Source organism: Phaethon lepturus, unplaced genomic scaffold (genome assembly GCF_000687285.1).
Source record: "Phaethon lepturus isolate BGI_N335 unplaced genomic scaffold, ASM68728v1 scaffold34928, whole genome shotgun sequence".
Taxonomy (NCBI): domain Eukaryota; kingdom Metazoa; phylum Chordata; class Aves; order Phaethontiformes; family Phaethontidae; genus Phaethon; species Phaethon lepturus.
Genome location: NW_010559460.1, coordinates 64,969 through 75,911, shown reverse-complemented (window position 1 = coordinate 75,911; position 10,943 = coordinate 64,969). Strand labels below are relative to the sequence as shown.

Here is a 10,943-nt window from a genome sequence, read left to right as displayed (position 1 = left end):
AAGTTGGGTGGGAGTGGTGATCTGCTGGAGGGTAGGAGGGCTCTCCAGAGGGATCTGGACAGGCTGGATCGATGGGCTGAGGTCAACTGTAGGAGGTTTAATAAGGCCAAGTGCAGGGTCCTGCACTTGGGCCACAACAACCCCATGCAACACTACAGGCTGGGGGAGGAGTGGCTGGAGAACAGCCCGGCGGAAAGGGACCTGGGGGTGCTGGTTGACAGCTGGCTGAACATGAGCCAGCTGTGTGCCCAGGTGGCCAAGAAGGCCAACAGCATCTTGGCCTGTATCAGGAATAGTGTGGCCAGCAGGAGTAGGGAAGTGATTGTGCCCCTGTACTCGGCACTGGTGAGGCCGCACCTTGAATCCTGTGTTCAGTTTTGGGCCCCTCACGACAGCATGTCCAAAGAAGGGCAACTTGATGATCTTAAAGGTCTTTTCCAACCTTAATTATTCTGCGATTCTGTGATTACCTCTGTCCGTGAAGATGTGTTTCTTAGTTTATATATTTATGGTGATGCCCCAAGTAGGACAACGGGGTTGGAGAGTGACCAAAAGAACCCCACTTTTGCTCGGGCTAGACCCTGAGTTAGCCAGGTGTAAGGCAGCTTCTGTCCAAAAACTTTATTGCTGTGGTAGCTGAGAGTCAGCGTGCAGTAGCCTGGGCACTGTGCTCTGCCAGTTCAAGTTTTGGGCTGGAGCTGGCCCCCAGGCAGCCAGCAGGCAGGCAACACCAGGCTGGTGGCAAGGCAGGACGGGGGCCCTTGGGTTTGCTTCTGCACCGTGCAAACGCCCATGCCATAAATGAATAGCAATTTTTTCTGGGTCTAAGGTTTGTTTGCTTTTTCTTTTTCTGGGACAGTGAAACCTGTACCTTGAGAAAATAAGCAAAATGTGTTTGATATCCATGCCACCAATGAGGCAAAGGCAGCGCATCTAATCTTAATCTATACTGTTTGGATTTTCATTTGGCAAAGCTGAAAGAAAGAATACATTTCTTCTTTAAAGTCCCTTCCCCGCCCCTGCCGTACAAGTCAATGTTACTTCCTGCCCTTCTGCTCTCTCGGTAGCGCTTCCCTTTCCTGTTTGGTTATAAGCCTTCGTAGAGACTCTGGCTTGTCTCCCTGCCAAATTTGTCTTCTGCTCCGTAATCAGGTGAAATAGCCTGTTTGGGTTTAAGCACACGTGCCGGACTTGAGCATCTACTCCTGCAGGATTACCTGACCAGGTCTTGCTCGATGGCAGGCACGTAAGTATCTGGGGGCTGTGCAGGATGGCAGGGAGTTTGTTGACCAGGGTTAATGGGACTGGGTGGCAAGGAGAGCATGTGTTGTCATAAACGCAGAAGGTCCGCGTTTTGGTTACAGCCTCAGCGGATAATTTAGAATTGTATAAAATGGTAATTAAGCTTTTATGGCAATGCTACCTTAATATGCATTCCCTGGCAGTGGGGGAAAGGCTGGCTTGATGGAACGAGCCTCCTTCATTCCTGGTCTGCCTCCCTCAGCTTGGGGGGAATTGTCACAACCAAGGCAAAGCAACGCCAGCTTTAACGAAAGACCTTTATGTTGATTTCCTGTACTCACTTAGAGTCTGCCTCTCCTCATTATTAGTTATGATTATGATCTTTCAAAGCCTTTATTTAAGTTATTGTTCTCTTGAAATATGGGTATGGCTGGCCCATGAGTGAGAGCACTCAGTCGTGTCTTTTCACTTGACAGTTCGATTTTGGGTTTTGCATAATGCATATTCTACAAGATTAGTTACTTCTTGTTTTTATTTCTGTAATTTAAGGGTGAAGGGAAATAGTTTATATTAATAGCAACCTGATCTAGTCAAGTTGCTTTTTACTGTTTTTGACTAAGTGGGTTCATAGTATTTCCCCAGGCCATTTACTTGATTTATTTTTAGGAACTTCTAAACATTTACTTGATATTTGTTTTTAGGAACTCCCAAAATATATCTTCAAGGTGGTATGCAAAATCTGAAAGTGAACCACACTTCACTGCAGAAAGAAATGTTGCGTGAATTAAAGCATTAACGGAGCAATGGAGTTTCTCCATTAGGAGACAGCAGTGACCTGACCTTGTTGGAGCAGGTGGAAGCTGAAGGGAAGGTTTCCTGGAGCATGACATGGCTCTGGGAATCCGGCTGCCTGGCAGCGATGACACTTCTCTGAATCACTGCCCTTCTGCTATGAAGCGGCTTTTGCAAAGCAGTTCTCTTAAAGCAATTTTTTAAGATGTTGAGTTGAGATACTGATGACTGGAGTTCCCCTTAGAATCATTTAGATTCTTACGCTTCAGTTTGCAAAACCTACCAGAAAAGTGATGGGTTAAAACAAACTCCACCAAATAGTTTCAAAATCTCAGCAACATAAACTAAGCAGATGTGCCGGCTTACAAGGGCATCAATCTGCGGCCACCCCGCTGGCCCTAAATCTCCACTGATTGGCAGATGTGCTATTTACGTGCCGCGGCGGACACCGAGGGGTCAGGGCTCTCTGCGGACTTTTGCTGGCAGCGCTGAGCACTGAGCTGCTCCGGACTGGCAGTCAGCCCCAGGTGGAACATCTCTTCCGCTGCATTGTCGTTTTGCATACTTTATTTATTTTTCGTATTTCTACTCACTTCTCCCGTGCTCAGCAGCACTGAGGAGTGACAGAAGGTGCCTCATAAACTGTCTCTTTTTTAGCTTCCAGCGCAAGTGTCTGCTATGGAAGTCTGCAACAGGTACTAGACATGGCAATCCCCGCTGGGTATGCCAATGAGAGAAGAGAGAATTCAGAATGGATGTCTCATTGCTAGCAGAAAGAAGAGTAACTCTTAAATGCTCTTCTTTGTGGAGGTGAACTGTTATTCATCTTACTCTTGCTCATTCTGTAGGTACCAGTATTTCCATTTCCTGCTCTGTAAAATGTTTATCTTGCAGGTGTGTCATGACTTTACTTAACAGTGTCAGTCATTTTGAGAGCTGTTTATGAAGGAGGCTTTGCATATGCACTATTTTCTTGTAATTATTTAATATTAAACTGTTCAGATGCTGGAGCTAACAGTGGAGAAAGGTGATGGCCAGGCACCTGTGGCAGATGCTCACTGCAAAAGGCTCATCTCTGGTGGTGATGCAGCCAAAGCCCAGTGCCAAAGGCAGGTCTTCCCATGTGTACATGCAAGCTGAGCAGGAGGCCAAAAAATAGCAGCTCCTCTGGGAACTGGGCTTCGTTTCAGGCTGACTGAGGCAAGGGTTGCACTGTTGGGGAGGTCCCTCTGCACAGGCAAGCAACCAGGAGTGAGTGCAAATTGAGGACTTCTGACCATTGGGTCCATGGGTTGGTGTTTCAAGGGGTACCACGAAATAGGACTGAGAAAGGTAAAGGGAAATAGTGGCTGTGGCACCTCTGTCATATATGAAACCGTGACTGCTGTTTTTCTAAAAGTCTGCTAGAAAATACTTGGACATCTGCATGTCTCTCAGGATTGAAAGCTCCTATCTGGATGTAAAGTCCCTATGGGTTTCCTCTGCCCTTTAGTCTGATCAGTGGCTAAGTGCTGTTGTTTCACTGTGAGGTTCTGCTGCGCTGCTGAGGAAGTAAGTTCTTCAGTGCTCTGGGACAGAGGCAGGGTGAACGATGGTGACACCGACTGTCCTGTAGGTTTGGTTGCAGAGGGAAGTAGACTTTGAAAACGGAGGTCCCAAAAGGAGTCAGAAGCATGACTGATGTTGTGTTGGAGAAAAGAGCCTCCTAACGAGAAAGGGGGTCATGAACAAAGCTGGCGGTGAATCTCTGGTGGGAAGGCTGGAGAGCCACTGCACTACAGCAAGTTTTATCTGTAATGAGCTCAGATGTCAGATACGGTCTATATGAGCCCAGGTGACTTGACTGACTTGTGTTCAGAGGGTCTCCCAGGTTTTTTGTTCTGTAAATCCAGTTGTCAGAGAGAAATGTCCACCTCTTTCTGTAAAGATTACTACCAAAACACTTTCCCTGCATCCCAGTAATTATTATATCTATTGTAGTGAAACCAATTTAAATGTTTAGCAAATTAGTCCATTAGAGTTTGCAGTACACGTTAAGTGTTGCAGGAACACAACTTGCAGCTTACTAATTTTGAGGTTAACACAGATACGTACCACAGAGACCACATGTCTCCATATACAGGATTTTGTATTTACGTTAGCTGTGTAAGCTGACACTGAGAGAATTCTGTTGGCTTCTTAAATCAGCATCAGCATCTATTTCTTGCATGTCAGGTTTAACCACACAGCTGTGACTTTTGCTAGGCAAACTCCGTGGACAAGTAGAGCGAGATGTGTTAAATGGCTTGTGAGTTGTCTCACATGTTCTGTGTGCTGAGGACTTGTTTCCAGGTTGGACATGCCTTGGTCAAAGTAGTATTAACAATTTCTGACACCAATAAGGATAGTTAGATCAGGCAAAAAAGATTTGTAATTATTAATCATTTAAAGGAGAGGGAATGGATGGGAAATGGAAATAAAAAATAAGGTAAGTGTTTATAAAAGTAGCTGTTTGCATGTCCTAGGAGTACCAGAAGACAACTCATTTGAAGGTGGGAGAATCATGAGCAGCTTGAAACACGGTAGATCCATAATAGGTTCAAAGCATGATAGCTTGATTTCTATTAGGGGAGCTTTCACACTTTATAAGTGAATTTCTGCCCCAAGGAAGCAGTTGTGCCTGTAAATGTAAAGGATATTGGAAGTCTCCTGGTCCACCTGGCATGCTGGAGTAGAGCCCACAGAATTAGGTGTTTAACCCTGAAGTTGGTTAGTTGCTGTCATTTGTTACACCTTTTGTGAGCATGATTTGGTGACCCTCCAAAAGCTGTATGACATTGCTGTGGCTCTACGAGAAAGTGTTTTAAATCTCTCTCATTGCCCTCTGGGTGGGCTGGTGCTGGACGGGGGGTCCAGGGTAGGGCTGGGATAACCCCGTGCCATGGCAGGCTCTGTTCAGAGGGGTCAATGTTCGGAGGTGTGCTTGGCGAGTCAGTACCATGCTCTGCAAAAGTTTTATTCATAAGAAGATACCTTGTAAGTAGAGAAGGCAGGTCAATGAACGAGCAGTACAGCTTGGCCTCTCATCTCTTTCTCCATCTGGGACAGGAAAGAAAGGCCTTGGAGACCTTCAAAGCCTCTCTACCAAAGACTTGCCTCCAAACTTTAAGATTTACTCCCTTTTTTCTGTTTACTCTCCATGACAGGTCTTTTGTGGTTCCATCCTGAGCTTTTTGCCTGTATATTTGGATAACCCACTGGGCTAGGCAGAGTGAAGCAAGAGGACTTTTCCCTGACCCATGGCTCCCCCTCTCCCAACCTTCTCTGTCATTTTTATCTCCCCCTATGTTTCCTCCTCCTATGTAATTACTTGCAGTCAGCCAGGTAATGTCAAGCAGCCCCATTCCATTTAAGTCTCATAATTTGTAAGAAATACAGATATTTTTCATATGACTCCCTGTGGTTATCTTTTCCATACTCCTCTGTGGCTCTTTTTTGGCTATGAGACCTTGGTAATGATGAATTTACTAAAAGCCAGGAAAAAAGGACTATTTTTCAAGTTCTGCACAGATGGAAGAGGAGAGACATTTCTGGATGAAGCCGCCTTCATTGCAGCACTGTCTTGAAGTGCAGCCTCATTGCTACCCCCAACTGCTCTCCCCAAATGCAGTGGTCTCTCTACCTTAACTGTTACCTTTAAGCTTGATGTGACTTGTTTGGGGCTGGAAGTGCTTGCTGACACCGTAGCTATCAAAGCAAGGAGGATACAGCCAATCTGTGTGGCCAGCCCGGGCACGCCACGTAGCCCAGGCGCTGTGCTTGGCTGCCCACTCTCGCCGAGGCTGGGCAAGAAGGGTCAAAGTTAACCCTTTCAAGAAGGGCTAACTCCAAATTAGCTAATTCTGCTAATTGGGAAGACCGATTCTAAACGAAGAGATGGAAGACAGTGGGTCAAAATGGGTTACACCAAATGAAGCAAACAGTTTTGCCTGCGGACATATATATGCTTTTAGTTTATATCTTTGCAATATTGAAACAATGTTCTATAAATCTCAAGGATGAATGCTGGATTTTAAGTACCAGCTGTGAATGAAGGATTTCCCAGTGCAGTCTGCTTCAATCATATACGAAGTTAAGCTGATTTGCTTTAACTTCAGGCAAACAAGTGGTCCTGATGCAGAGGTTTGCCATCCCACAGATGTAAAGCACTGAGGATAAAATGTTTTCAGAATCAATAGGGGTGGATACTAGGATTTGGTTATAAAGGGGTCCCTAGGAAGAGCCCCTTGCCCTCCACAGATAAATAAGATGTCTCAAATCTGCCCTAGAGCATACTGCAGCACATTGGAGTAGATGTTACACATAAACACGAACAATATTGTAATTAAGACCCTTCCATGATGCAGTTTTTATCTTTTTGCACCTAATCGCCTATTGTGGAAACCCAGGTGGATGAGTCTGACGACTGGCGTGTTAATGCAATATAAAAAATCAATAGCGGAATTAGTAATATTTGGAAAGGTATGTGAAACTTGATGAATCTTCTCCAACACATACCTATTTTTTCAGTAACTTTTGTGTATTCTTTGGAAAATAAGGCAAGTTCTAGAAGCGACACTCATGACTTTGTGTATAAATACTGATATCTGCCAGACTCTTCTCATGAAGAAGGAATGCAACTGCACAATAGTGTGACTAAAACCCATATTTATTACCTGTTATGTGTAGTTGACATAGGTATCAATGGCGTATGGTCCCAAAATGACAGAAAATTTTGCTGGAGCTTTGTAAAACCAATGTTGCTTGATTTACGTTTAAAGCAATGGACTCCACAGAGGGTAATAGAGAGGTTCTCACTGATCTTTATAAGAAGAACATTTTCTGGACTGTTTTCAGGGAAGCCTCTTAAAGTGTTAGTGTGCTCTTTGTGGGTAGGATGAGTAACGAGTCTTCAGGCATAAAGAGTTACACCTCCATTTAGGGCGAGACAGCCAGCTAGCAATGGGTCCCTGGGGGCATTTTAGGTTTTGAAAGATTGATGAAGTGCTTTGCAGGAAAGGATTCCCCTTGTGCTGTGCTTGTTTTATGTTCCTTTCTGTTATTTCACTGGAGGCCAGATAACAGGCTTAATCCTGTTTCCATTTAAATGAACGATGAAAAACTTCCATTGACTGCAGGGAGAGCAGGGATTGAGCTTGATGTCTTGCTTTATGTTACAGTAACAATTGGTTGTCATGCATTAAATATTGCTCCTGGGGTCTATATCTGTATTTCAATCATGAGCTTGTAGACAGGTTCTTTGCTGCAGTTTTCAATGGCAGCAAAGTCCGAAGGCAAAGTTGCTGTATCCACTGGAATCTGGATATGACGTGACGAATGATGCCACGGTAAGGCCCTCACATCTGTATCGTTAGGTGCACTCACTTTGCTCTAAGTAAGAATAATTTAATTAATTTTTACTAATCAAGGAGGCCGTGGCAATTGTGGGTTCCAAAATTCATCTGAAATGGGGGACGGCACTGGGTCCCAGACTTGCTCTGATGAAACCAGTGGTGTGCTCTTGCTTATTTTAGTACAGCAAGGCTTGTAGCGACCAGCAGCGAGCCTGAGAAGAAGGATCTGGTGTCACGCTGGCCGAGCGTGACCCTCCCAGAGACCAAGGTTTCTGGTAGCCCACTGGCTCGCTGGGCAGGGGGTTGCTGTGGCCCTGGGCAGCTGATGCTCCCCCCACCTCTGGAGCTGGAGGTGCCACAAGACACCTGGTAGCCCAGGCAGGTGGGCACCATCTAGCCACAGGACCACACCAGAGATTATTTTTAGCCATTCCACTTCCACACGGCAAAGCTAATCGGGCGTACTCCCCTTTTTGCTGGTGCGTTTCTCTCCTGTCCTCCCCATCTGTGAATCCGAGGCAGAGCCAGGGTCCCCAGGCAGGTCTGGAGGACGCAGGCGATGCCGCCGCGGCTGGCCGCCCGCTGCCCGCCGCGGCTGCCAGCCTGCAGCTCTCGCACCAGTTGGAGGATTAGGCAGGCTGGAGCGAGCTCAAATCCCTCAGCTGCTAGTGTCAGATATGGAGAAGCCGCCGTGAGACATGAGCTTACCTTAAAAAAAGAGGACAGAGAGGTATTTGCTGGGTGAGTACATCAGCAAAGGCGCAGCTGTTCTCCAGGTATCTCGCATAACAAAGCAATGGTGACTGGTGAACGAGCTTGATTTTATAAATTCTGAAGAGTATAAATAAAATAATGTTTAGTCTTTCTGATCTGAATGTGTTGCTCCAGGAACAGAATCTAGCTGTTTCCATGCTACATAATAAAAATGCAATTTATTCTGAATTTTCTTACCTTGTTCTTTATGGACATGTCTGACAGCATCGTTGCTCCCTCTGTAAACATTGTGAAGAGCTTTCAGGCTCTCGCCCACAGCCTGGAGGAGGTCTGTGGGCAACCTGGAGGCTATGCGAAGTGGCTGATAAAACAAGCCAGAGTCAATAGACTTTAGTGTACAATGGGGATGCATCTGCCTTGGAAATCTTTTTGAGACCCACAAAGCAGAAAAGATTGAAAATTGCTGCTGTAATCTACCTAGATCCTCTTAGTACTTACAGTAACGTGCTCCCTTTCATTAAAATGATGGAATGACGGGGCCGGGTGGGTTTGGGTTTACTGCGGTTGGTGTAATGTCCAATTTGGCGCAGTGACAGCGCAGCAATATGGTGTAGCATCACCCAGGAGCTTCTTCTTTATTTGGTTGTGTGCTAGCGAGGCATTACTAAGGCAAAACCAAAACAAAGTATATGCAAGAGGGGGGAAAAAAGGATTTGTGTACAAAGCAGATTACCACTTGATACTGCATTGCTGAAATTTATTTAATACGGCTGGGGCAAACGAAGGGAGTTATATATAATTATATTTAAAGTTAATAGGACAGTCATGAACTTGAGATTTTTGCAGGACATAAGTCCTAACAGTTTTATTTAGGCCTAAGATGCACTATTTTCTTGCTGAAAATCCCTGTTACATTTGAAGATCTCAAATCTCCAAAATTTGGAGGACTCATTTTTTTCTTCATATAAGGAACTCTATTTCCTCTGGTATAAGAAAAGTGGCTGGGGAGTCAGGAGAGCGGGGATTGAAATCCTGATCTGTATTGACATGTCACCTCAACAGAATTTGCCAGTGGCATTTCTTGCGCACGAAGGATGTGTTTTAGCATGAATCTGGTATACGTTAGTCATGAACATGCAAGCAAGGGGTAAAGAACTGGTGAATTTCTGTGAATCTAGAGAAGAAATACAGTTATTAATGATATACCAAACAATAGCTATATGCTTTAACACTGGAATGCAGACAGTCACGGATTCCCCTTTCCCACTTTCTTTGCTACTAGGATGAAGGAAAAAAGAGTTCCTCTGTACTTTGCACCGTGTATTCTGGGACTTGTAAGTGCGTCAGCAGGTCTGGGTATTAGGCGTTAGCTGGATTAACGTAATTGATTTCTTCAGTTTACCTAATGTGGCTTTTGGTTCAAGGTCTGCTCGCTTCCAGTTTTAAATGTGTAACTCAGCTGTGGATGTCACATTTATTTTGTCAGTAAGCTGTAAAATATTGGTAAGTTTTCATGCAAATGTGAAAAGCTTCGCTTGCCAATAGGTACATAAAATAAATGGAGCATTCATACTGTTGGACAGTTTTCATAACGTTTATGTGATACAGCTTATTCCTCAGGGCCTAATATTTTTATGTGAAATAGATTATCAGTTCAAAACAGCAGCATATTGGAGTTTTTTTAAGTCTATGAACACATACATGCCAGCTTTAATTCAACAGGCAGATTGCATTCAACGGTTTAGCAGATCTCTTATAAAACATACGTTGTAAGTAGTTCTGATAATTTCTGTTGGTTTATTTTCCTTTAGATGTTTTCACTAGTATGCAGCAAATTCACAGCTTTTTTTTTCCTGATTTTGTTGGTTTTGCTCCCCAGCGAACAGAGTATTTGCCAAGCCCGGGCTTCAGTTATGGTCTATGACGATACCAGTAAGAAATGGGTGCCAATCAAACCTGGACAGCAGGGATTCAGCAGAATCAACATATACCACAACACGGCCACTAACACCTTCAGGGTAGTTGGAGTTAAACTGCAAGATCAACAAGTGAGTAACTGTATCGGGTTTCCTGTAAATTAACCTTTGATCTCATTTGATACTGTCAGTTCTGTACGTTATGTTATATATTTTCCTGCTCCTTGCAAGGTGCCTACAAGTCTGTTCGCTCCAGTCATTCAGATGTCGTATAATTTTTTGCACAGAGGATGTATCGTAATTTATTACTACTTATTTGCAAACAGAGCTTTTGGTAGATGCCAGAGAGATTTTAATGTTGGGATTTTTTCCCCTCTCCATTTTCCCTTGTGCAATGAGTCTTATTTCATTCTGCAGGTCTTGATTTCAGCTTCCCCTAACTTACTTTTTGCTCGTTTTTAGTACTATATAAAAAAACCCATAACAAATCAATCGTTCCACGCTGCCATCTCATAAAGCGTGATCGTTACATTGCTGTGATAAGTAAGTAGTTTCTCGTAATGCATTTTAAAATCCTAGGTGCACACTGTGATCTGATTTACGGCAGCCCAAGTCTGCAGGACCTCCTTGGGTATTAAAGGAGTTATATGGGATTTAGATTACCACAAGTGGGATCAGACCCCCGCCTGGCTGCCCAAGCACGGTGCTCAGCCCGGGGCTGCCACGGCGTGGCTCCGGGCAGCATGGCTCGTGGGTGTCCGTCAGAAGATCCATAACCAAATGTCACGTTTAGACCCTAAATTACAAAAATTTGCTTGGGTGGAGTAGCGGTGCTATAGCATAGTGCCATTGCATTTTAGAGCAGGCATTTCAGCGTCGGGCACTCCCTCTGTGTGTTGGTGTGAGG

General features: G+C 44.6%; 1 protein-coding gene across 1 annotated transcript in view; it reads left to right on the top strand.

Annotated features, from left to right (window-relative positions):
* Positions 1–10,002: 10,002 nt before the first annotated feature.
* Positions 10,003–10,943, top strand: part of LOC104625659 (ena/VASP-like protein) — a gene marked incomplete at its 3' end in the record, with an annotated part of 65,883 nt that continues 64,942 nt past the window's right edge. The window contains exon 1 of the mRNA XM_010293346.1: positions 10,003–10,168. Coding sequence (XP_010291648.1) covers positions 10,034–10,168 — 135 coding nt within the window. The remainder of the gene's footprint in view (positions 10,169–10,943) is intronic.